Below are 27,853 nucleotides of genomic sequence, written 5' to 3' on the forward strand. Positions count from 1 at the left end.
AGAATTGTTAAAGGGGACAGATGTGTTCAATATGTTACAAAATGTTGAAAATGTATTTGGGAAGATGCAAAAGAAATCAAATTCTGGCCCATGGAAAAAAAAAAGGTCAATTTTTTTTAATTACCTTATTGGCAACATAACTCGCTTCGCCACAACTTTGATGTAATGCATATTGAGAAGAACATAGTTGACAATATAATTGGAACACTTCTGAAAATTTCGGGCAAGATAAAGGATCTTGAAAGTGCTCGTTATGACCTCAAAGAGATGGATGTATCCTCCTGAAAGATTTATGTGTAGGTACAAGTCGTATGTTCGCAACAAAAATCACCCAGAAGGATCTATTGCTGAGGCATACTTGGTTGACTCTAGATACTTACATAGGGGTGTACATACCAGATTTAATAGAAGGCCGCGAAACAATGATGATTGTTGTTCAACTGATGAGCAAACCCGTAGTTTGTTTCCTAACAAAGGCTGTCCTTTAGGAGGAAAAAATGGTGACCCAAATGATCTAGACGACAAGTCACTAAGTCAAGCACATAGATACATATTGAACAATTGTGATGAAATTCAAGAATATGTTAGGTAATTTAACTCATTTGTAGTATTTTCTTTTTTATATGGATAATTTTAAATCATTACATATATATATATATATTGCTAACAAATAACAATACTTATTGGGTAGAGAGCATGAGCTTGAAGTTAATAGCCATGAGCGAAGATCTAAATGGAGCATGGCCAAGAGTCATAGTCAAAACTTTTTCCAATGGTTCGAAAGCCGTATTATGCGTGCGGATGTGCCTGATTTTATAAAACAATTGTCTAGAGGACCAAATTCAATTGCTAAAAGATATTCTGGGTATCTTATTAATGGATATAGATTCCATACGAGGCAGCATGATGCAAGGCGTACAACACAAAATAGTGGTGTTACATTAGTTGCATTAACTACAAGTTTTGCAAGCTCCAAGGATAAAAATCCGATTGATGCAAATTTGACTTATTATGGTAGAATAATTGATATCATTGAGTTAGATTATTTTGGACATTTTAAGGTTGTGTTGTTTAAGTGTGACTGGTATGAGGCTGAAGAAGATACTTATGGTCTTACTTATGTCTACTTCAACAAGAAATGCTACCAAGAAGAGCCCTTCTTGCTAGCATCACAAGCACACCAATATTTTTATGTACAAGATCCACATGATCAAGACAAACATTATGTTATGAACACTGTCCCGAGAGACTTGTTTAACATAAGTGACCAATTTAAATCTGATGCTCCCTACTGTTATGAAAATGGGTCGTATGAACATCCGATGAGCCCATCTATACCGAATGATGAGGGTGAAGTTGTCTTAATAAGGAGTGACGTACCTGCAACCATAATTTATGTGCCTCCAGAAAGATTTTGTGCTCAAGAAGTTGAAATTGAATCGGAAGATGAGTTTGATGTTGAGGATACATCATGAATTTGATTCTAATTTAGCAAAAATTGAGGATCATTAAATTGAAAAGGTATTTAGACTCCAACTTGTCTTGCAAACTGTTATAATAGATATTAAGTTCATTAAATTGATCAAATCTTTAATTAATCTCAAGTTTTATGGATCATTCATCGGTTATAGAAAGATATGGGGTCTACATATATGTTAAAAAGGGGGTTGTTTTCCGACGCCGACGAACTCAACTTTTGGAGCTGTTATTTTTGTGTGAAAAAATAGGGATATTTTCGTGTTTTAGATGGAGTTTTTCAGCTGGTTTTTGGGGTGTTAAAGGGTAGTTTTTGTGGCTGCTTTTCACTAGTATATTGGGGTTATTTTGGGGCTGATTTAGAGCTGAAGTTTGGAGGTGCTTCGCTGGATTTTGTGGCCAGTTTTCATGATTGTTTAGGTTGCGTTTTAGCATGATTTTTGGCTAGAGTTGAGCAGTAATTTTGGTGGTTGTTTGGAGTTGTATTTGCAACTATTTTATGCTGTTTTTTTGTTGGGGAGAATCAAAGAGGAAGAAGATAAATTTGTCTTCTTTGTGTTGAGCCAAAGCTGCAGCTATTCTATCCTCTAACTCTTAAGGTTTTTTCCCCCAAATTATCCTCTCTGTTAGCTTTTTATCTCTTTTATAAAGAAAAATTTGGTGGTTACCTGATAATGTGCAAAGGAGTTGGTCTCGGGGGTGACATGAGATTGAGGTGAGAAAATATGTGAGGGTGTATGCTAGTGACGTGAGGGAGTGGGAGTCATGGGGTGAGTGTTTAGGTGAGTGAAATGGGACTACTATATTTTGTTTATTGTACTCATTAGTCAATTTTTATTTATATATGACTAAAAAATATGCAAAACATGGTACTACTATATGTTATTCTAGTCTTTGTTCTTCTAAACGAACGATTAAAGTTTATTTCTATCTAATTATTAATTTCTTTTTATGTGTAGGAGAAAGCGGGTGATGCAATTGGAAATGGTGTCAGAAAGTCAATTTGATCTTAATGTGAATGCAAATAATTTTTGGATAATTAAGATGTCTAATATTCATGATACTATATGAATATACTCACTTTTGAAAAGTTTATTGTTAATGGGCATTTTGACACATTGTTTTATTAGTACGTGTATTCATTTGAACTATTGTTTTTGGTATTTATTAACTAATTTAGTTCTTTATATCATCAAAATATATGATAATAATGCATATGCTTGAAATCATTGTAATTACATGTTATATGTAAAATGTAATTTTTTTAAAAAATAAAAAATAAATTGTATAGCCTAGTCAAAATTGCCACGCTTTAAAAGTGTGGCTATATGTGTGTACGTCTACCATGTATATAAGCAAAGATCACGTTTTCTAGGGGTTCCTTTAGAAGCCACGGTTAACAAGTGTGGCCTATAAGGTAACAAATGCCACGCTTTTTGTGTGTAATTGTAGTGTATAAAAGCGTTGCCTTATGGGGTGTAACAAGCGTTGTCTTTATTACCTAATAGGCCACGCTTTTAAGCGTGGCTTGTAAGGCAACATTTGAAAAGCATGCCCTTAGATCAACGGTTACGCTTCTTTTGGCCACCCACAGAAAAGCGTTGCCTAAAGTCGAAAAGTGTGGCCTTTGACCAAAGGCCACACCTTTTGCTAGTTTATATCATACTTTTTCGGGGTAGTCAAAGGCCTATGTCACGACTCTAAATTTTTCACCGACGGGACCATGATGGCGTCTAACATAACGTTAGAGAATCATTAAACCAATTCTTTATTTTCATTCAGTAATTAACAATAATTAACTAAGATAAAATATAATAAGTGCGGAATATCATAAAACTGTATTAATTACTACCACCCGGATCTGGAGTCACAATTCACGAGCATTCTAGAATTTACGACATGTAATAGTCTAAAAGAAATACAACTCTGAATGAAAGGAAATAGTAGGACATAAAGGATAGACGGATATTTCAAGGTCTGTGAACGCCGACAAATCTACCTTGAATCTCCGGACAACGGACCAATAGCAAAATCTCGATCAACCTGAGCCGGTACCAAAATCTGCACAGAAAGTGCAGAGTGCAGCATCAGTACAACCGACCCCATGTACTGATAAGTGTCGAGCCTAACCTCGACAAAGTAGTGATGAGGCTAAGGCAAGGCACCTACAAATCAACCTGTATAATTTAACAGTGTATATACAAATAACATAAATGAAGAACTATACAGGAAATGTCGGGAGGGGGACATGTTGAGGGGAATACGAGATAAAGAAATACAACAGAATGATAATAGGAGAAGTCAACATACCATGAATCAACAGGAATAGTGAATACAGTAAAGAAAAAATGCACGACATCACCCTTCGTGCTTTTACTCTCAATCTCACCATAAAATCAATAGAAACGACACGACATCACCCTTCGTGCATTAACACTCACAATATGGCACGACATCACCCTTCGTGCGTTAACACTCACAATATGGCACGGCATCACCCTTCGTGCATTAACACTCGCAATATAGCACGGCATCACCCTTCGTGCATTAACACTCACAATATGGCACGACATCACCTTTCGTGCATTAACACTCCCCCTTACCATAAATGCAATGCATAAATAACAACAGAGAGATAGAATAACAAGTACAAACCTTACTTCAACATTTGGTTCCATAATATCAATCTCAACTTTGAAAAAAAACTCAATTATCACCAGAAAATCCGTAAACATGATAAGAACGATAAATTGAACAACACTAGTATAACACGTAGCAATTAGGCATAGGAAAGAGACAATATAAGAAAAACAGAGAAACATGGAAAATAGGTAAATTGGCAGCGCATAAGTACTCGTCACCTCACATATACGCCGCTTACATGAATTTCACTTAGCGAGAAATCTAAGGTTCCTAATTCTCTCAAGTCAGGGTTAGACACAACACTTACCTCGCTCCGAAGGCTACTTAATTCTCAATCACAACTTTTTTTTGGAATTTACCTCCAAACCACTAGTATCTATTCAAAAATGACTCAATAATATAAAATATTATTAAAGAAATCAATTATATTGCATAAATTAAAGTTTTCAAATCCTCCAAAAAGTTGAAAAAATCGACCCCGGGCCCGCTTGGTCAAAACTCGAGGTTCGGACCAAAATTCATTTATCCATTTACTCATGAGCCCGAATATATAATTGGTTTTGGAATACGACCTCAAATTGAGGTCTAAATCCCCAAATTTCTGAAATTCCTAGTTTCTATCCTAACCCCTAATTCTACCATGAAAACTCTAGATTTTAGGTTGATAATTCAATAAATGTAATGGGTAATTGAAAGAAAATGGTCTAGAATCACTCACCAACATTTTGGGGGAAGAAAACGACTCTTGAAAATCGCCTCTACCCGTTTGGTTCTTGAAAAATATTGAAGAAATGGCTTAAACCCGTGTTTGATTCTGTTTTATGCACTGGGCGACAGTGTGCATCGCGTTCGCGAGGCCACTGTCGCATTCGTGAAGGGTACTGGTTGCCAAGCCTTCGCGTTTGCGAGACCCTTCTCGTGTTCGCAATGGTTACTCCCCCCTGGCCTTAGCGTTAGCGAGACATTGCTCGCGTTCGCGATGAACGAACGACCAACCCTCCCCCAGGTCCCCAAGTGCTTCGCGTTCGCGTTCGCGAAGGGTAAATCCCCCATCACTTCGCGTTCGCGACCAGGCCTTCGCGTTCGCGAAGAAGAAGTCTCAGCCTCACCAGTTTACTCTACGCGTTCGCGAGAGGACCTTCGCGAATGCGAAGAAGGATATGCCAGACACCAGAATCTGCAGAAAATCAGATTTTTTCCAAGTCCAAAACATTCCGTGGCCTATCCGAAACTCACCCGAGCCCTCGGGGCTCCAAATCAAACATGCATACAAGTCTAAAAATATAATATGAACTTGCTCGGGCGATCAAATCGCCAAAATAACACCTAGAACTACGAATTTAGCACCAAATCGAATAAAATTCTCAAGAATACTTTAAAATTCATATCTTCTCAACTGGACGTCCGAATCGCGTCAAATCAACTCCGTTTCTCACCAAATTTCACATACAAGTCTTAAATATCAAAATGAACATGCACCAGGATCCAAAACCAGAATACGGACCCGACACTAACAATGCCAAACATCAATCAATTCTTAAAAATAATTAATTTTCAGACTTTTAATTTTCATCAAAAATTCATAACTTGAGCTAGGGACCTCCGAATTCGATTCTGGGCATATGCCCAGGTCCCATAATTCGATACGGACCCACCGAAACCGTCAAAATATGGATCCGAGCTGGTTTATCAAAAATATTGACCGAAGTCAACTAAAATCAACTTTTAAAGCATAAATTCTTATTTTCATCAATTTTCAACATAAAAGCTTTCCGAAAATATGTTTGTACTGCGCACGCAAATTGATGAGGGTAAAAATGAGATTTTTAAGGCTTAAGAGTGCAGATTCGAGTTCTAAAACATAAGATGACCTTTTGGGTCATCACATCCTAAAATGTTGTAGTGTTAATTGCTCTGGCATTCTATATATGTTGAGTTATTCCATCTATTAGATTGCAAAGTCACGATCCAAAATCCACTATAGGTCGTGATGACGCCTAACGCCGCCGTCAGACAAGCCAACAATGATTTATTCATTTAATTACTCATTTTATTACTTTTGAAATCATAGTTTTTAATAATATGATTACTTTCAAAATCATAGTTTCGAAATCACTCCTAAATCCACAGGAATGTACAACATATGTAGTTTATAAAAGAATTGAAAGGCGTTAATGATGTACGAAATCATAAACATCAACTAGTATAACCCCAAGATCCGGTGTCACAAGTGCATGAGCACTTTCTAAGGAGTATAATAATAATACAACATCTGTCCAGAATATAAATAAGACATGATAAAGTAAATAATACGGTGGAGACTCAGTGGATTGCGATGCGTAGCTTGGAATGCAGCTCACATAAAGTCTCCTCAACAGGTGTGCCCACACGCCAAAATGATCACCTAATGAACCTGTCAGATCCTGCATATTTAGTGCAGAAGTGCAACATTAGTATGTAAATCAATGCGTATCCGGTAAGTATCTAGCCTAACCCCGGAGGAATAGTGACGAAGGGTCGACATCGACACTTACTAGAGGTCCAATAAAATAATATAGTAATTCATAACAAATATGAAGTGCACATCGATAGTGGTCAATCTGTAAATTATATAATCTTCCAAATATTTCTTTTAAAGTATAAATTTTTCGATCTTGTATTCTACCTTAACAGCTCAGAAAATGCCAAGTGCCAATATCAAATAAATAAGGAATACCATATAAAATGCGGGGCATCAGTGGAAAGATTATCCCGTGAATATTCGGACTAGTACCGATATAACGCACGATTCTGCCAAGGTCGTTCGACCTGATCTAGAATAATGTGTACACTGCCGAGGGTCGAGCGACACGAACCATAGATGCATCTATTATACTGCCGATGCATTCGGCCCGCTCCACAAGAAAGGAAGGAACTTACCAAATTACGAGATACGTGTTTACAATACAGTACATGAGCACAAAATGAATATAATCTTTACCGTTTCTCAAATAACTCACCCACAACTCAAAGTATTAAGGCTCGACCTATTATACATATATTTATTTCTAAATCAAATTTAGTTAAAACTTTAATTAATTAAGCCAGCAGAATGAGTTCAAATAATTCAATTATTACATGATAAAGTCCTAAGTCTACCCGGACATAAACATGCTTTAGCTACGTACAGACTCTCGTCACCTCGTGCGTACGTAGCACCCACAACTAGTTGCACATAACAATAAATATCACCTAGGGGATAGTTTCCTCCTCACAAGGTTAGACAAGAGACTTACCTCACTTCGAAGTTTCATAACCGGTTCCAACGCCTCTCTAACACTTCAACTCAAAGCCAAACGTCTCTAAACTAGTCAAACCACGTATAATTCAATCAAAATATACTCCAATGCTTACCATTTAACAATTTATAAAAATTCTCAACTCCGCTCGAAAATCAATAAAATCAACTATCGGTTCCACGTGCCCGGATTTCGAAAATTTTCGAATATAAATTTTACCCATAACACCACGAAATCAAATATATAATTTATTACAGATTCCATGTCCAATTTCATGGTCAAAATCTAAAAATACAAATTTCTAGGTTATCTACCAAAATCCCAATTTCTACAAATTCTCATGCTTAAGTCCATATATAAACCATGTATTTAACTCACAATATGAAGAAATCACTTACCTAATAATAGATGATGAAAATGATACTCCAAAATTGCTCCAAAATCGGCTCCCATGGACGAAATGAAGTGAAAATGGGCCAAACCCCCATTTTAAAAACACACACTACCCAGAATATCCCGCTTCTGCGGTCCAAAATGTCGCTTCTGTAGCTTCAATCTCGTACCTGCGAGGACCCATGCCAGGTCGCTGGCCGCTTCTGCGACGCCTCATCTGCAGGTGCGGTTCCGCTTATGTGGAAACTCGACCGCACCTGCTGTCCCAGCCTTTCCCTAGCAAATCCGCTTATGCGCTTCTCCGCCCGCATCTGCGAGTCCCATCTAGCCTCGCTCCCTACCGCTTCTACGACCCATGGGCCGCTTCTGCGGTCTCGCACTTGCGGCCATAACCTCGCAAGTGCGATCGCACTAGAAGCCTTAAGCTTCAGCAGTTCTTTCAAGTCCAAACTCGATCCGTTTCCAATCTGATTCGCACCCGAGGCCCCAGGGACCCCGTCCAAATATACCAACACATCCCACAACACGATACGGACTTAGTCGAAACCTCGAATTCTTTCAACTTTCCAACCTTCAAACTTCGCCGAACGTGTCTGAATTACACTCAAACATCTCGGAATGACGCCAAACTTTACATGCTAGTCACAAATCACGATACGAACATATTCCAAGGCCCAGAACTCCAAACGGACATCGATAACGCAAAAAATTCATTTCAAATCAAACATAAGAATTTCTTAAACTTTCAAAATGCCAACTTTTATAATAGGCGCCAGAATGCTCCAGGGTGGTCCGATACTCAACCCGAACATACGCCCAAGTCCGAAATCATCATTCGATCCAATTAGAACCTTCAAATCCCGATTCCGAGGTTTTTTGCTCAAAAGTCAAACCTTAGTCAATTTTTCCAACTTAAAATTTCTGAAATAAAAATTTCCTTTCCAAATCAACTCTGAACTTCTCGAAATTCAATTCCGACCACACGTACAAGTCATAATACCTGAAGTGAAGCTACTCAAGGTTTCAAACCGCTGAATGACGCGCTAGAGCTCAAAATAACCGGACGGGTCGTTACATATACTGACATAATATTTATTTGCTAAAATATTTATCTAACATGTAATGAATTGGCGACTCTTCGGATTGAAGAAATGACATTCAAATCTAATCCAAATAAGCTCGATTGGATAAGATTTTTCATAGTTCGGTTTCGGGTTAATTGAGTTGGATATTTCAAATTTTTGGTTTTGAGCATATTAGTTAAGATGTTTCTTATTCTTACAAAAATAAATATCCAAATGAAGTATTCATGTTAAATTGCATAAAAAGTTTCTTATTTTCACTGCAATCATCCAAATAAATATTCAAGTACTGAAATTATCATCAAGGAAATGCAAACAAATATATTAATAAGGCCAATAAGAATTAGTAATAGTAAAATCATGTCCAAATAGAAAGTATTCTGATAGTAACTTAATAATTAGTACTAAATATATGAGATAATATATAATTGGTAGATATTAGACTTATTACTATTTGCATTTGGATAATAGACTAAATATAATATATAAAAAAAATTAGATTTTCGGATATCCAAAAAGTTTAAATTACCAAATCAAACATCCAATTCAAAATTTAAAACTTTTAAAAATTAAACGGGTAATCCGAAATCAAAACCAAAAGTTCAAAAAATTTATATTTCGGTGCTCACCCTTAACATAGACTAGTTCAAGTCAAGTACTAATGTACTACAATTACGTATGCAATAAAAATAAAAAAGAGGAGGAGGAAAACAATAGTACCCGGTGCTAAGGAGAAGGAAAGAATCTACACGAACTGGAAGAGCAATCAGCAAGAGTTTCCTTTAAAAAAAAAAGAATAATAGTATAATATTTAGAAGAGAGAAAAAAAAGTATTTGAAAGTCATCTACCAATTTTTAGTCTACGAGAATTGAAAAGTGTAATCACTCTTCTTAAATTATACTCAAACAACAACAACGAAAATTGTGTAATTTACTCCCCATTCCAATTAGACGGTGGATTTTCAAACAATTTCATAGGAAATCCTCGACCCACCCATCAAAGAAATTTGATTTATGAAATATACACCCGACGGATCCCTTCCTTGCACCCATAATCCATCATTCCTGAAAATTTCTTCAAATTGTAACCATCACAGCACTTTCAAAAGTAAAAAGCCTCACCGGAAAAATCTCTATGTCCGTCAACCATCAAAAATGGAAAAGAGAAACACCACAACCGGCGTCCTAAGCCCAGTTGTTTCACCTAAGGAATTTGAAAAGCTCTTTCTGAGGAAGCACGAAATGTTTTAAGTTTGATGGTGTCTTTTTTTGTAAATTTTTGGGTCCGATTTATGGGGAAAAATTTGATTGCTTGGAAAGCTAGTATGTGGAAAGTTGACTTCTTGAAGCGTAAATATTTCTCGTTTTCTCAGTGTAAATTTTTGAAAACTAATTCTGATGACGGGTGATTTTATATGGGAGAATACTGTATTCATCAGTCGAGCATGGAGATGAAGTTGCCGGCGACGGTGAGCTCGGATTACGGGGAAAGGGCCTGACAAAATATTACTGTGTGTGATTGGGGGGGGGGGGGGGGGGGGGGGGGCGTTACAGGGGTTTTGGTTAAAATTTGGACAGGTGGCTTTTTCTGTTGCTAATTCGATTAATTAGAGACTAATTAGATTCAAATCATGTCCCAAATTGTGTAAAAGGGCATAACGGCAAGGGTATCTTTGACCCAAACTATTAATGGAGGGCAAATTTGGATCTTTGCCGTAGAAGACGTGGACATGTTTGGAGCAAGAGAAAGCTCCAAAGCTCTTGGCCTCCAAAGTTCCAAGTTTTCATTCAATTACATTACTGGTTTTATTTCAGCATCACCACCATTACTTAAGAGGCAATCGACTAGGTCAGGGTTGGTAGAGTAAAGTTAAAAAAAAGAAGAAAATGCTGAAGAAATCACAATTGGAAAGAGTAGAAGGAGAAAGATGGTGCGAGGAGTTCTCAGCTGGGTATTACGGACTCTGTACGGCTGGAGGAATGCTCAGCGCTGGCGTTACTCATCTCGCCATTACCCCTCTCGATGTCTTGAAGGTTAACATGCAGGTTCGACTTTTCTTCTATTTCTCACCTGCTTCATTATTTTCTCATACTTTATAAAGTAATAAGAGTCATAAACAAATAAAAAATCAACACAAGGTTTAGTTTTGTATTTCTATAACATCTTTGCATTATCCTTCATGTTCATTCTTTTTCTCTACTTTTGTATTTGGGGTATCAATTATCATTGAATTTCCAAAATACGGTATTAAAGGAAAAAGAGAGAAAATATAACTTTGAAAACACTTAATGAAAAATGGGTGCTTGTGTATGTGTAACTTTAAACACGAAGATGTAACGAAAATAGCATGAAGATGAAAAGAGATGTAAGAAAATTTAAAACTAAAACAATACAAATCAAAAGAAATAAGTGGAAACGCAAGGCACAATGTCTATCCATTAAATTACGTTTCTGTTACCTATCTCTTTTCCATTGTTATTTCATGTTTGTTGTTTTTTATTGACTTTTTTATTTCTTAATTAAACAATTTATATTCTCAAGTCCCAATCATCAATCAGGAACTGTATAAAGCAGTGACTAAAATGACAACTAATAATGCCATAGCTGATACTCTCAATCACCAATCAAGAGTGAACATAGGTTAGTCATGATATATCAAGTACTATCTTCTTGCACGAGGCAAATCAATAAAAATGTTTTAAAAAATAGGTATGATGGCAAACCATATTAAGCAAGATCATTCTCATAATAATTGACAACATCAAAAAGGATTATGGATCCTTCAACATTTCACCCGATGAGGGTCTTGCTCTTGGCTGCCCAATTTACCTTTTGATGACGACTTTCACCTTGGTATTGCTCACCATGTTAAGAGACTTTTGCTTGTCTCAAAGATCTAGAGGAACTATTTTGCTCTAAACCAGCTTCATAGTTTTGTAAATCCAAACCCTGCAGCTATTCTGTTAGTTTGTTTCTAATGGACAGAAACCAATTTTAGTGACCCGTGAAAAAACTGCTTAGGAGCTAAAAATATACGGAATAGCAGTAAGATTCTTTAGCCTTGAATAGACAATCCCCACAGCAGTCGTCATGGCAGCAGTTTGTCACCCTTTTAAGGAAGTGGGCTCACTATCGAAGTATCGATAGTAGAAGCTAGCAAAAGTATCTCAAGATATTGAAACTTTACCTAGAAATAGGCCAAAGAAAAGATTCCATTCTTTTTCAGTGATTATGTTATATACTATTGAGCTGTACTGTCATTTTTGTTATATTTCCATCCACTTCTACTGTTATTGTATGTTGCACAGTCATCAGACCTGTTGATCACCTTTGAGTTTGGCAGACTGCAATATTCAAAACTCGCCATGTCTAAATTCTGGACCTACCGCAGTCGATAGTCTCAGCTAATTCCCACAAGTAGCTCAAACGATGATACAGATCAAGTGAACATCCAGGAAGCTAAAAAAGCAGTTTCCCATAAAAAAATTTCTTAATAATGTACTGAAGGAAGTGTCAAAAATAATAGAAGGGCACAAAAAACTTAAAGACTCCAGTCTTGTGAAAGTTCTTCCGAAGAATACAAGTAATTTTGCCTTTACTGCCCCCCCCCCCCCCTTCTTTCCAAGATGATAGGCGTGTTAATTCCATCTTTATTCTTTCCAAACATAGAAAAATGATAATCAACAACTAAATATACCTATAAGCTTTCCCATCTCACTTTTGTATTTGCATTATCTACTTCACTCTATTAAAAAAATTTCATCAAACAAAATATGTAAAAGAGTAAGTAGGTACCTTTAATAAAAGAGATTTAAGCAGGTAAAGTATCAGAAAGCTTATTGACGGAGAAGCCAATTGTGTTGCAAGACCTGTTCTCTAGTTTACTTTTTTCCCTTTCCATACACAAAAGAATGTAGCAAATAGTTATATATAACAAATAAGGTAAACCAATTTTTATCCTAATTTTACACATATGAAATGCAAATTTTATTATTACTGAACAAAAAGATCCATATCAAACTTTAAGTAAAATTGAATTGTTCATAATTACAGAATAATACCTTTATTTCATGAGATTTTAAGATCACGGAACAAAAAGATTCAAACGGAGTTTAAGTAAGAATATGATTGCTAAAAAGACAGAACAATACCTTAGGCAGATATTTTCCTATCACTCTGATGTCTCTTAAACTTCTTCACCTTTTTCCTTAGGCAGATATTTTCCTGTTCTATGGAGTAACCAGAATGATTACTCTTCTTTACCTATAATTTCACCACCGCACAATCAAAGAACATAACATTAGATTCAAAATTAATATGAAAAATCACATTGAAACTGTGGGAAAAAGCATGTTCATAGAATAGAAACCACAACCAGCAAGGGCAAACACAGAAATTTTGAAGAAAACTGAAATATAGTAGTAATTTCTAGTTTATCCGGTATTTTTTGGGCAAACAGAGTGATCAGTTGTACTTTTCCTTAATTCTCTTCTTCTTACCTGTTTCTATTTCTCTCCCCCTATTCAGCATGTCTTTTCTCTTTAGCAAAATTTCGTTAAAAACAAAAAGGCGAGAAAGCTCTTCCCTCCCGTTTACCTTACTCTCCTCTCCTCACCAGTCAAATCCCCAGTCTTCCTCCTCCAATCACTTATGCATAATTCTCGTTCTTCTGCAAAATCACAAAATAAAAAACACATTTTCTTTTCCTTGATTAGCTCCTTTGTTGTTCCTATAAATACAAAGAATAAGAAACCAAAGAGAAAAAGAAAATACTGGAGTGATGCCAGGGGAAATCCAAAAAATGCAGAATCATAGCCAAAGATAGAAGCCAGATATTGTCCAAATCAAAACATAAAATCATAACTAGGATAACTGAAGAGCAAGAAACTTTGTATAGAGATCTCAGCAAAAATCCATTCACAAATTTGACCGATTGGCAGGCTTAAATATTCTAATACTGACAAAGAAATGCAGGCAGCAACATATACATATACCAACAGATAAGGAAATCAAAAATATGTTATCACTTAAACCGTAGTAGACTCTGACGGCCCTTTGATCAAGTTGGAAACTGATGAAAAATTGAAACATCTAAAATCCCTATCAAAATAATGGCAGTAGTGTCAACGTGAAAAACAAAATTGTAGAAACACGGGAAGGAGAACAAAAACCTCAAAAGTCCAGCAACAGTGTTGAATAATAAAGGAACACATTAAGAACTAATCGAGATAATGGGCAATCAATAAGGAAAGTAATACCTTATGTCTGTCTCCTAATTTGCTAAAATTTCATGGTTTGATCAAAAGAACTTTAATGGGAGACAGGTTGAGTCAAAGGAATGCCTTTTGGATCTCCTTACTAAGAGAAAAGGAAGGACAAAATTAAAAGTTATACAGGAGCCACAATAAAAAATTAAACTACATAATCACAGGCAAGCATATTTTACCTGCAGTTCCTAATGATAATAGTAGTTTGGAAACAGAGTGCTTGAATTACTACATTGAAAAATAATAATATGGGTTGATTAACTCAACATTTCAGCAATAGTCATCAATAGGTAAAGGGAAAAATATTAGCAATTGGATAATCACTTTAGAAGGAGGAAAACTTGAGGGAAGTGAGAATCAAAGACAGAAGAAAAAAAAGGAGAAGAGATGGAGGCGTTTTTTCCCAGTAAATACGACAACCGTGATAAGCGAGAGAATGTTTCGGTTACAATTTATTAAGAGAAGTAAATAAGCGACTGTTAGTTGAGAAAAAAATAAAAGGAGCTACTGTTTAGTTTTTTTTTTTTAAAGCACATAAATGTAAAAAAATAGGAAAAAAGAATAAAACTGAAAAACTGTCAAAAATAGGAGAGAATAGATAAATATAATTGCTGGGCATAGGAGGTGTCACATCACCTTTCACATTCCGAGCTTTATATAGATATGTAGATATAGATATATAGATATGGATAGGCGTATTTTAGCTCACTCATTTACCCATTTCATGTATTTCCATTTGTGTCAGAGGCCCAGCCATTGTATCTCCCATGACTTTAAACTTGAGGCAATTACAAAAACCTTATATTCCTCCCCTCATTTACCAGCCACATAAAAGCCCTTAAAATTTCCTTTTTTCCCTGTCTCCTTTTGCCTATGTAGAGCTTAATTATTCCTTGAGCCTTTGACCATCTAGCTTAAGGCTTAAGTGCATAATATTTGTTTTCAGTCAGGATGTCTTGTGAAAACAACTGAGCCCTGAAAGTACTTTGAACCTCACTTAAAATAAATGGCTGTTAGTGACTTCCTCATTTGATTGAAGTCACTACAAAGTGCTATGCAGTTGGCAGAAAATTTAGGTGCATGCGCCATTCTGGTGCCTAATAATTGTACATTGAGAAGCTTTCCTTGTCCAGACTCCATAGAGGTTGAAAAGTTGCAATCTAATTTCCAAAACTACAACACCGCTTTTCTGTGGATTTTTCTCAATAGGCTCATCTTCTGAAAGTTAATAGGCCCAAAAAAGAAAGAATATAAAAGAAATTTCTTTACAACTTATTACATAACCTGGTAAAGAGAAAGGAATAAAACTTTTGAAGTGAGAATTAAAGAAAACTTCTTCTGAAGGAGTGTCTGCTTACCTATTTTGCAAACTTTCATTAATAAAGGCCTCCTACATGTTAAGAAACAAACTCCAACTCTAATATTCTTTCTGATGTCATGTTTTTGTTCTTCTGTCTAATGTTTAGATGTTTACTTTGTTTTTAATATCTGTTTTGATAACTAGAATCTCCTGGTGCTGGATATGTGCTTGTGCTTGTTCTGTTCATACGATCCTTGTCTTGATTTCCAGCTGAAGAACCTCGTGAGTTCTTTACTAATTTTTGCACTAGAAGACACACCTTCCTCTTTTCAAAATCTGAAAAACTCCTTACGGCACCCCTCATGACCGACAAACTAAAATTAAAGGGAGAAAGAAAAGAAGTAACTTCCCTGTTCTGGTATGTTCTCATAACACCTTTATTTGCTTTAGGTGAACCCTCTCAAATATCGAGGCATTTCATCAGGATTTATTACTCTATGGAGAGAGCAAGGCCGTTCTGCTCTTTGGAGAGGTTGGTCGGGCAAACTATTTGGATATGGAGTCCAAGGAGGATGTAAATTTGGTCTTTATGAATACTTTAAAAGGTTCTATACTGACTTGTTGGTTGATCAACAAAGGAGTGTTATATTCTTCCTCAGCAGTGCATCAGCTCAAGTATTTGCTGATGTGGCACTTTGTCCCTTTGAAGCTGTCAAAATTCAGGTCCAGACTCAGCCTCATTTTGCCAGGGGATTAACTGATGGGTTTCGCAAGCTGTACGCGAATGAAGGCCTTTCAGGGTAAAGTCCAAGAAGTATGCAGTGTTTATTCTATTGCTGCCCACCTTGCACATTGATACTGAAGTTTGTTTTTGCTTCACTGTAGCTTTTTCAAGGGACTCTTTCCACTTTGGGGGCGTAACCTTCCATGTAAAATCTTTACTTAATTTAGCTTTTTCTATTAGCCCTCCCATCTCCCCTATAGTTTCCTTCATATTGTCATTCGGTTGTTTTGGGACTTCCCTGGTAAAGTTTACTCATATCAGTGTCCCTTGGGTGGGGATGGAATGGAGTAATCGGTGTGGGTTTTGTGTATCCTGTAGATTTGTCTTGCTCTTCAATTTATCTGTTTTTACTATTGAAAAGTGGCATTTTGCATTTTGTGGCTGCTGCATAGGATCTTTTTTGTTGCTTCAGTTCTTCATTTACTGTCTGGCTTTTTTTTATTGTCGGCTACTTACAAGTCTGCACTTGGTACTGAATTTAGTGGCTATTTTACAATTTCTAGAAAGTGCTTATTAAATCATATTTGCCTTTGAAATCTTGCTGCATATAGATTCCCTTTATAATACAATTATCACATTACCAGCTGTAGTTACCAATATTTGGCTTTCTGCTTTTGGAGTTTGTAATTATGACTTGACTTTATGCTTCTTTTCCTGTTTGCAGTTTCCATGATCATGTTTTCGACATTTGAGCACTCGGTAGATCTGATGTACCGGAAGGTCATACAGAGAAGGAAGGAAGATTGCTCAAGAGCCCAGCAACTTGGCGTAACATGCTTATCAGGCTATGTTGCTGGATCTGTTGGCACTGTAATATCTAATCCTGCTGACAATATTGTCTCATTTCTTTACAACAAAAAGGCTGACACAATAAGACAGGTAAAATTTCTATCAAACACTCTCATGGTATTCAAGTATATTTGAAAAAATCTAATTAGTTGGAAATTTTTTAATATGATGCTTTCAGGCCATAAAGAAGATTGGGCTTGTTAATTTGTTTACTAGAAGTCTTCCTGTTCGAATTGCAATTGTAGGGCCTGTTGTGACTCTGCAATGGTTTCTCTACGACACAATTAAACTGTTTACTGGACTGTAAGTATATCATTCTCTTTCTTCTATGTACTTGTTCTTGTATAATTTTCTTTCCAAATGCTCGATTATTCTGTGCCTTGATTTGTGAACTTGTCCATTTGTCAAGTAAGGGTGATGAGACATTTGCTATTCAAATACTATGGCCAGAACTGGGGAAGGAAGCTTTTCCTTCGTTATTGTCGCCTTGTGCTTTTGGACTTCAAAAAATCATAAAGAAACTATGATATGAAGATTCGTAATAGCTCCGGATTTTATTGCTGAACATTTTTGTCAAGCATCACAGATGCTTAAAATTTCTAAAACATGAAATCAACTGTATAAACTTTGGTATAAGAGTTTCTTGTGGTTAATTTCAATGATGGTCATTGAACTATCTTTCAATTTCACTAAAGTCAATTATTTTTTGTCACTTAAAAGTAACTAAACTTTATCATTGCCACTTAAAAGTCATTTTGCCTCAAACCCTTACCATAAATATGACATGACATTAAATTTTATAATAAAAATCCAAAAATAAATGCCACATAAGCTACTATGGGTCATACTCATTTTAGATCAATTTATCCATGTGATTTGACCCATAATCCAAATGGGTTTCGATAAAAAAAAAAAATATTAAGTTCCACATTAGTTTAAAATAATTATCCTATACTACAAAGTTTTACCTTTTCTGTTACATAACGCACATTCATAATTATTCTATACTAAAATAATCTATGCTAGAAAATTCTTATTTTGTTAGTATGCCCCATCCTAGTCATTTTATAACTCTGCTGAAGCTAAAATACTATTGTATCCAAACTAATGTGCTAGAAAATTCTTATTTTGTTTGTATGCCCCATCCGAGTCATTCATAATTATTCTATACTAAAATAATCTATGCTAGAAAATTCTTATTTTGTTTGTATGCCCCATCCGAGTCATTTTAAAATACTAAAGTATTTTAGCTTCAGTAGAGTTATAAAATGACTCAGATGGGGCATACAAACAAAATAAGAATTTTCTAGCATAGATTATTTTAGTATAGAATAATTATAAATGTGCATTATGTAATAGAAAAGGCAAAACTTTGTAGTATAAGATAATCATTTTAAACTAACGTGGAACTAAATATTTTTTTTTTATCGAAACCCATTTGGATTATGGGTCAAATCACCTTAAAGGATAAATGGATCTAAAATGGGTATGACCCATATTAGCTTATGTGACATTTATTTTTGGATTTTTATCATAAAATTTAATGCCATGTCATTTTTATGGTAGGGGTTTGAGGCAAAATGACTTTTAAGTGACAATGATAAAGTTTAGTTCCTTTTAAGTGACAAAAAATAGTTAAATGATTTTAGTGAAATTGAAAAATAGTTCAATGACCAATCAGTGAAATTAACCCGAGTTTCTTGATGTGACAATTGATAGCTTTGTGCAGAGAAATTTCATGAATACAAAAGAATAGCAGGCAATCCAGCATAAAATTGTTGAGGCTGTGTTTAGAATTATAGTGCTGGATGCTTGGTGCCTATAAAACACGTTTGATTCTCTGTTGTGCTAAAAATTATATTGTCTCTAACCTGTAGGCCGACAAGTGGGGGGCTTACTCGACATCAGAAGGATCCCAACTTACTCTTACAATAAACAACAGCTCCCTTAAGTCTGGTAGAAAAAATATCAATTTCAGTCATTCATAACTGTGCCCTCAGTTACTTTCCTCGGCGTGTTTCTCAGTTTGTTCTCCTTGTTTGATAAATTACTTGTATGCAGTTCATCTTCACGAATCTCATTTCCATTCCTCAGGCAATCTGATCCCCGTCTGGTTGCAACTTGTGAATGAAGCAATATTGCTTACAAGAGAAAATAGAAAAGGATGACTCTGCAACTGTCACATCTTGTATATAACATACAAATGTGTTTAAGATTTCATTTCTTTCATTTCACCTCCTTCTCAAGGAGATTTAAAGAGTATATTGAAGATGTATTACGAAATAAAATTACTTAGTGGTAGCATGAAAATTGACGCTTTCTGTTTGTTCAGAAGATATTATTTGCACTTGGATCCAACAAAGGAACCCCCCCCCCCCCCCCCACAAACCCCACAAACCCCACATTAATTTTTTTTTAACTACTTGGACGTGTCACTATGGATCCCACTTGTCATGCCGAGTTCTTTTTACTATTAGCTGCTGACAAACAAATGAGAAAAGTGGACATGAATTGTCCTGGGTGACTGCATCTCTCCTGTATATCTTGTTGACTTGTGGTGGTAATCTATTATATTTTGTGAGTAGCAGGCGCAGAGGGTTGTGATGGATTTAAGCTAGCTTTTGGATATAGATTTGGTTAAAATTAGAAATATGAGTTTTTGAATTTATATTGAAAAATAATTTTTGGAAGTTTGAAGTTGTGTTTGAACATGCATTTTATTTGAAAAAATATTGAAGTTTTGTGAGTGGAAGAAAAAATTTCATTCAAAATCTAGCTAGTTTTTGGAAACTTTGAAATTTTTTTCAATTTTTATTTTCAAAAAATAATCATATTTCACGAGTTTTAAAAACAAGCCGCCAAAATCAATGGCAAAAAATGTAAGGGTATTTTTGAAGGAAAAAAGATGAAGAAATTTGGAAGTGGGTACAAGTGGTGCTAATAGTAGTGTTAATGCACGTAAGGGTGGCTGGACTGGAGCCAATTGCGAAAGCCAGTGTCCAGTGGAGTAATAGTTTAGGTTGAAGCGTAGAAATGTTTGAAAGAGTTGAGTGGTTTTTCAATGAGCCTGTTTGGATGGGCTTAAATCAGCTTTTAAGCAATTTTTAATTTGTGGAAGTGTTTGACAACCAAAAAATGGGCTTAAAAAAGTTAAAATTTGCTTTAAAAAAGCCAAAACAAATCAGTTGGAAAATTCAACTTTTTCTAAATTGGCTTAAAAGTCATATTGCTTTGACCAACGATATTACATTCTTATCCCTTATAATTTTTCTTAATTCCGAAATTACCCCTAAGTTAAAACCCTACAATATACTATTTTTTTTCTTCCATTCTCCAATATTTGTCAATTTCTTGAAGTTCTTAACGTGAATAAAAGAATAATTTTTTAAATAATGTTTGATACATTCCGATATTTTGTAAATATTATTCTTTTGGCTTCTTTTTTTGGTTCCATAACATTTAATTTTTTTGGTTGTTGAATCCTTCCTTTTTTTTAAATTGGTGTAACTATATTCTAAAATCAAATCATTCAATGAATTTACGTGTTACCCCTGAATTTGAAGTTATGAACAGAAAATATAATATTATAGTCATCATCTTCTTTATAATGTTAACAACTTTAAGGATATTTTAGTCATTTTAACAAGAAAAAGAGTTTACCAGCACTTGTTTACCAAACACTTCATCAACTTATTTTAAGTTTCAGCACTTTTATCTGTAACTGCTTATTTATAAAATAAGTTCCAGCACTTATAAAGTGATTTTAAGACTTAACTTAAAGCTATTTTTTTTTAAGTCAATCCAAACGGCCCAAATGTCATCAATGTGATGCGTTGAATAGTCAGACGCTAGAGCTGGAAGTGGTATCCCACTCAATTGTTAAGAACGCGCTCTCTCTTGTCCCACACAAAGTTACAATATCAATAAAGATAACACATTATTTATTAAGAATAAAGTATGCTTGATGGAGCAGTTCAAACACCTTTGCAATTACTAATACAAATACAAATGTTATCTGTAATGGTATTATCATCATGATTAATTTAATATAATGTGCTCATATCCTAGAAGATCCTACAATTAGTTTGGAAATTTTTTATGCATAACATATTTTTTTCTTCATGTTCTATAACTCAATAGTTAATTAATAATAAATTAATATAATTTGATATAAATGTTTTGTGATAGCACAAGGATGAATGAAAGTTACAAAACCAACAAAGTGAGAGATGATAGTGCAAAGTTCCTATTTCACACACAGTCATTCCTGCTCTGCGTTTTCATTTTCCACTATTTACGGCTCACCTTGCTTTAAAAAGAAACAAGAGCTGAAGTTTTTTCCCAAGGGAGTAGTAGTAATAAAAAGACACTCTATTACAAGTAGATTTTGTTTTACCTAAATAAAATAGAAAATAGTAGGAGAGTAGATCGGTACAATGTTCTGGAGTTGACCTCTCTATATCATCTTCCTCTTCTTCTTCCTCTTCTTGGTCATCAGCAGTAGCGATAGAATTTGACCGTCTTCCTCCGCCTGCTACTTGTGTTAGATCTATCAATCATTGTTTTTGTAAGTTTTGGATGCGAAAAAGGAAACAAGGAGGATTGGATGAGGAAAGCTTTGTTGAGCTGAGGGCTGGGGATTGTGATTGTTTGATGGGCAATACATGCCGTGGATCTTTCGGAGGCAAAACTTTTGCTCAGTCCCCCCAAGACCATTCCAAGCGCACCAATCTGGATTCTGATTCTCCCTCTCCCACCCCCACCCCCACCCCCCAAAAAGAACAGTCACAACCACAACCTCCTCCTAATAATTTACCTCTCAGAAAAGAGATGAATCGCACAGGCGCCAACCAGTCCTATTACGTGCTGGGTCATAAGACCCCTAACATTCGCGATCTCTATACCCTGGGTCGTAAACTAGGACAAGGCCAGTTTGGCACCACTTACTTATGCACCGAGTTGTCATCGGGGATCGAGTACGCCTGTAAATCTATTGCCAAGAGAAAACTCATCTCGAAGGAGGACGTTGAAGATGTGAGGAGGGAAATTCAGATAATGCACCATTTGGCAGGTCACAAGAACATCGTTTCTATCAAGGGTGCTTATGAGGATCCTTTGTATGTTCATATTGTCATGGAGCTTTGTAGTGGCGGTGAATTGTTTGATCGCATCATTCAAAGAGGTCACTACACCGAGAAAAATGCTGCCGAATTGACTAAAATCATTGTAGGTGTTGTGGAGGCTTGCCATTCCCTTGGAGTTATGCATAGAGATCTCAAACCTGAGAATTTCTTGTTGGTTAACAAGGATGATGATTTCTCTCTCAAGGCCATTGACTTTGGACTCTCTGTCTTCTTTAAGCCAGGTCAATCTCCACATCTTAGCTACCTTGTTCTCTTCCAATAATTACTTGCCTTTTGACATTCATTTGGTGCCACAGGAGTATATCTTTTAATATTGTAATGTTGGTTTGACGAGTTTTGTTGGTTGCTCCTCCAGGCCAGATTTTCACGGATGTGGTCGGGAGTCCATATTATGTTGCTCCTGAGGTGCTTTTGAAGCATTATGGTCCTGAAGCAGATGTTTGGACAGCAGGGGTCATACTCTACATTCTGCTTAGTGGTGTTCCACCATTTTGGGCCGGTATGCATGTTACAATCCTATACAGCATAGCTGTCAATTTTCTGGTTTTTGTCCTTGTACACTTACCATCTTAATTCTTCAGAAACACAACAGGGGATATTTGATGCAGTTCTGAAAGGGCACATTGATTTTGAGTCGGACCCTTGGCCCTTAATATCTGAGAGTGCAAAAGATCTCATCCGGAAGATGTTATGCATGCGGCCTTCAGAGCGGTTAACTGCTCATGAAGTATTATGTATGCTCACCTTATATCTAAGAGTCATTCATGTAAACCAACTGCTGATCTCGTATTATGGTTTTCTCTGCAGGTCATCCTTGGATTTGTGAAAATGGCGTTGCTCCTGATAGAGCACTTGATCCTGCAGTACTTTCTCGCCTTAAACATTTTTCTGCAATGAACAAGTTAAAAAAGATGGCTTTGCGGGTATGCACACAAATCTGGTCGTTTTTCTGTACATTATGGTTCTTCAGTGTCTGATCAACCTCATTGTAGAAGTTACGCCAGAAACTTTTGATTCTTTCCTCTGGGAGACATGTACCTGAATAATGCAATGCATTTAAGTTTTCATACTTATTCTGCTTTCAGGTGATCGCTGAAAGCTTGTCGGAGGAGGAGATTGCCGGTCTAAAGGAGATGTTTAAGGCCATGGATACTGATAACAGTGGTGCAATTACATTTGATGAACTAAAAGCTGGTTTGAGAAAATATGGCTCTACTCTTAAGGATATAGAGATACGGGAACTTATGGATGCGGTAAGAAAACTTTTACTGCAAACTAATTATATTTGTTTTGTGCATCTTTGTCCAATTGATGATGTGGCTGTACCCAAAGGTGGGCAGAAGCATAAAAATGCACAATGACACAAGATCATGAACTGGTGGTAAAAATCTGCTTGTTCCTCAATGTGCAAAGACTAGAGTCGGATTGGGATCTTTACTTTGTTTAATTAATTACGAGCATTCATGGAGGAGCACTTAAAACTCAATGTAGCTGCTGAAGCTTCACTGGAAAGCTGCCCAGTCTTCTCTTTTTTTTTGGGTGGGGGGGTGGGTGGGTATATGCTTCATCACAACCACCTTACTGTTAATGGTTCGGGTCTTGTCTTTAATTAGGCCCGTGATTATCTCTGTACTGGCTCTCTAAACATGTTTGTCTATGAGGTTCATACAGAAGTGCTTATCTAACTCCTTAATGCCATTGATGTAGCTATAATATTACTGTTTTCAGGCTGATGTGGACAACAGTGGAACTATAGACTATGGAGAATTCATAGCAGCAACTATTCACCTTAACAAATTGGACCGTGAAGAACATCTCATGGCAGCATTTCAGTATTTTGACAAGGATGCAAGTGGTTATATTACAGTTGATGAGCTCCAGCAAGCGTGTGCAGATCATAACATTACAGATGTCTTCTTTGAGGATATTATCAGAGAAGTTGATCAGGATAATGTATGTCAGTTATTGTTGAAGATAAAGTTGGAGTATTTTAGGAACTTATTAAAAAAGTGAACGCATATTAGGAGATAACAATTATGTTTCAGGATACTAAAACTTGACTAAATTTCTTTATAGCTTGCAGCTGTACTGATTTATTTATAATTGCTCAGATGCATTGAGATGTTTCAGAAATTGTTGTTGAAGAATACTCTGTTGTTCTGTTTGGTCGGACTGCACTTAGGCCAGCTACTCACTTTTTGGTGTCACTTCTAGTCCAAATAGGTCTGTGTAGGATAAGAAGACAAAGCATAGATAATTGTCAAAAAGAGGGGAAAAAGCAAGACAAAGCAGTGATAGCATAATAAAAATGAAAAAAGTGTTGTTAGAACACAGAAACTTTTCTGACTTTCTTCAAATCAAATAAATCTTTGTTGTACTTTGATCAGTCTTCCGAAACCTTAGTATAGGGCAGATGCAGGCAAATTACGTTTTAAGATCTGTGTTTTAAATGGATGAAATGATTCCTTTGGCATCTATAATTCTTGCTATTTTAACTATTTATTTGGTTTTCCCGGTGGACTTCCCTTTCAGGATGGGCGCATTGATTATGGAGAATTTGTTGCTATGATGCAAAAAGGAAATCCATGTATTGGAAGACGAACAATGCGAAATAGTCTGAATTTTAGCATGAGAGATGCGCCTGGAGCTCATTAGCTTTTTGAATGGACACATAATTTAGGTATTTTCCTTTTTCTTTCTGAAGTAACCTTTGCTTTGACAATAAAAATCTTTCCTTGTTCTATCCTTAAGAAATTGAATTGGCAAAGATAATTTTATAAATAAAACAGCACTAAGTGTGTCCTGTAAAACTGTACCGGTGTAGCAAAAAATTACAGTCAGCAAAAGTATATCCCATCTAATCCTGTACGGACTGTAACATGTCTCGAATGGATTCAGCTTCCTTTACATGCTCCATTTACACCAAAAAACATGTATTTCAGATTCAGAGTTTTTTTGGATTCTCATCTTTTCTGTACTAGTTTCTTCCCTTTTGGCAAAAGTTTTATGTACCACATTGATGGTTGTCCTACATGGCTATGCAAGGAACATGTCTAAGTGAGCACTTTCCGACAAATTCAATGTTTAGAAGTTTCATAATATTATGACTATCTTTATCCTAGCCATCAGTCGAACCGACCTTCTTTTATCCAGGTATGGGACAAACATTGTGAAGCTCACATAGACTAGGTTAGGTAAAAATCTCTGTTGGACAAACAATGTTTGGAAATTTCATAATCTGTTTTCTACTGAACATGAAGTTGTGGAAGTTAATTAATAATCTGAATGATATTATTAACTGTACAAGTGTCAAAGACACTTCAGAGTGTCATTTCAGAATATGCACACAAAGGGTGGTGTGATCTAATGATGAATGAAGTTGGAATAAAAATCATAAGAGACTTCGCATCTTGTGGAGGCAAAGAAATTGGGTATTTTTTTTCCATCTATCTAGGAAGTTTCAGTGGACAAAATTACCAGATTCATGTACTTTTGAAGAGGATATAGGCATCCGGTGGAATAGTCGAGGTCATGCAAGTTGGGTTCAAGACCACCTTCATATTAGAAGAAGTATCATTTCAGAATATTTGGTATGATGTGTCATTTGAGAATATCCTGGACTCTGGAGGGTTATTAGCACTTGTAGAATTAATTGTATTTTCTAACCATTAATTAACTCTATAAAAAGAATATCGAGTTAGACTTTGTTGAAATTTAGGTAGAATATTTGTGAACGGTAAACCAACTATAGTTATATTTATTAACCCAGTATGAAGCCACCTATGCCTTAGTCCCAACTGGTTGAGGTTGGCTATTAAATTAAACATCTATATCAGGGAATTATCCATGTAGCTCTATTCAGTCCATTTAATTCTGACACTGATTAATTTGCCTTTTAAGGCGAATTAGGTGTTCTATAAAATTAGAGTTCCTCTGTGTTTCACACTTATTCCTACATGAATATAAAAGTCTAGCACTGAACCTAATACCAGGGTAATGAGTAATAACAACAATTAACCCTCGATTCCAACTAGTTGGTTTCGCCTGCATGGATCATCTTCTCCATGTGATTCTAGGTGTACGCTGTCGCCTGTTTCCTTTATGAAATAAAGTCATTTTGTTTTTCTTCCTTCACCAACATGTATTAGGCGTCAAGGTTGTATTTTGTTCTCGTGTAAATTGCAGTCTTTGCCATATTATCATAGTTGAGTTACTTGGTTCATAGTACACAATTTTAATATTCGGATGTCATGTATTACACAAGTGCCTGGGTACTTGTTGGGGCACTATACCTGTCCTTTAGTTACACAAGTGCTTGTGTACTTGTTGGTGTACTATACCTTTTTATTTTGATTTTTTATTCTCACTGTTTCTGCCGGGATGCTGTTATGGCTTTCTAGGCCAGGAACAGGTGCATCTCTTGGTCATGTTAATGTATAAAAGGTATTCTGACATTGATACTGACTAGTTTGCAGGTTTTTCAGAAAATAGAACAAAGGCAACGAAACTGCAATGATAACACGTTTCCTACCCAGTTCTGACAGTGGCATGCCATGTTCTCAAGTTGGAGTAGAAGAGGATGACTGAAAGAGCTTGTAGATTGCTATCATCTTGCTGTGTGCCTCAACAAAATGTTGAAATCTCGGTAGACAAGTGTGTGGAATCGTTTCAGCTACTTGATGTGTTCAAATTTATTTAGTGTTCTTTAGTTGAGGCGTCATGCTTGCTTCAATTACAAGGTGGTTTACCTTCAGATGTATCCTTCTCAAATCAGTTCACATTTCTTATTTACATAATTATGTATTTCATCCATGAGGTTTGCTCTATTGCAAGATTATCTTCATTGTCTTTGAGGAAAAGCATACGATTTGGTGTAAAATTTTACATAAGCTATATTTGCAGGGCATAGTCATTTGAGTACAAGCTTGATTAATGACTGATTTTCTCCAATTCAGCATAATAAATTGCAGTTGACAGCAATGGTCACAAGTTTTCTTTCCTGAGACACAGCCGCATAGCTTCTGGTATGCCTGCTGCTCAGTTGAGTTAAGCTACTGAGAGGATGCTGCAATTTCAAATGATACAGCAATTCATAAAGGATAACCAAAACGAAATATCAAACGAGCATGTTTTAGTGGAACTTGTGACCCAATTCCTTCAGTCCATCAAAGTATAATTGCTTTTGAAGGATGATAAGATGCAATGCCGCTGAAAATAGAATCTTCTAAGGACATTTCTTCCTTAGAGATTAGATAACAGTAAAATTCTACTTAAATTTGTAAAACTTCTTGACATAGGGTAATTCACATAACTGGTCTTTGGATTTTGGTTTTTCAGAGAAATAAGTTCTAAAAAAATATTTCTAAAGAAAAGTTGCATGTTTTTGTGATCACCCAAAAGGTCATCTTATGTTTAGAACTTGATTATGCGCTCTTAAGCCTTAAAAATTTCATTTTTTACCCTCCTTGATTTGCGTGCGCAGTTCGGGCATGTCTCCCGGAAAATTTTTATGTTGAAATTGATGAAAATAAGAATTTTTGCCTTAAAAGTTGATTTTATTTGACTTCAGTCAATATTTTTGGTAAACGGGCCTGGATCCGTGTTTTGACGGTCCCGGTGGGTCCGTATCGAATTATGGGACCTGGGCGTATGCCCGGAATTGAATTTGGAGGTCCCTAACTCGAGTTATGAATTTT

General features: G+C 35.9%; 2 protein-coding genes and 1 long non-coding RNA gene across 7 annotated transcripts; 2 read left to right on the forward strand and 1 right to left on the reverse strand.

The window, feature by feature from the left end:
- Nucleotides 1-9,739: 9,739 nt before the first annotated feature.
- On the forward strand, nt 9,740-19,347 carry LOC104084493 (mitochondrial phosphate carrier protein 1, mitochondrial-like). Of its 4 annotated transcripts, XM_009588374.4 has the most exons (7): nt 9,740-10,918; nt 15,891-16,240; nt 16,326-16,369; nt 16,889-17,103; nt 17,192-17,316; nt 18,891-18,969; nt 19,108-19,347. In XM_009588374.4, exons 1-6 carry the CDS (start codon nt 10,760-10,762, stop codon nt 18,946-18,948), a joined length of 951 nt encoding a protein of 316 aa, XP_009586669.1. In that variant the 5' UTR covers nt 9,740-10,759; the 3' UTR covers nt 18,949-18,969; nt 19,108-19,347. The 4 variants fall into 4 exon arrangements, with proteins under 4 accessions (XP_009586669.1, XP_009586667.1, XP_009586670.1 ...); XM_009588372.4 differs by having other exon boundaries at nt 18,891-19,347; XM_009588375.4 differs by lacking the exon at nt 18,891-18,969.
- LOC104084492 (uncharacterized) lies at nt 13,024-14,306 on the reverse strand. Its single transcript, XR_004503813.2, has 3 exons — nt 14,132-14,306; nt 13,470-13,542; nt 13,024-13,136 (listed from the first exon to the last, which is right to left on the reverse strand). It is a non-coding gene; the product is annotated as an uncharacterized lncRNA (long non-coding RNA).
- A 2,018-nt stretch (nt 19,348-21,365) lies between the features above and the next one.
- Nucleotides 21,366-26,983, forward strand: LOC104084491 (calcium-dependent protein kinase 5). 2 transcript variants are annotated; one of them, XM_009588369.4, is made up of 8 exons: nt 21,366-22,378; nt 22,513-22,656; nt 22,739-22,891; nt 22,965-23,080; nt 23,243-23,410; nt 23,886-24,110; nt 24,690-24,837; nt 26,626-26,983. In XM_009588369.4, the coding sequence occupies exons 1-7, from the start codon at nt 21,592-21,594 to the stop codon at nt 24,810-24,812; spliced, it is 1,716 nt and encodes a 571-aa protein (XP_009586664.1). In that variant the 5' UTR covers nt 21,366-21,591; the 3' UTR covers nt 24,813-24,837; nt 26,626-26,983. The 2 variants fall into 2 exon arrangements, with proteins under 2 accessions (XP_009586664.1, XP_009586663.1); XM_009588368.4 differs by having other exon boundaries at nt 26,633-26,983.
- Nucleotides 26,984-27,853: the final 870 nt, after the last annotated feature.

The sequence above is a fragment of the Nicotiana tomentosiformis genome, chromosome 1 (assembly GCF_000390325.3).
Source record: "Nicotiana tomentosiformis chromosome 1, ASM39032v3, whole genome shotgun sequence".
In the NCBI taxonomy this organism is placed as follows: domain Eukaryota; kingdom Viridiplantae; phylum Streptophyta; class Magnoliopsida; order Solanales; family Solanaceae; genus Nicotiana; species Nicotiana tomentosiformis.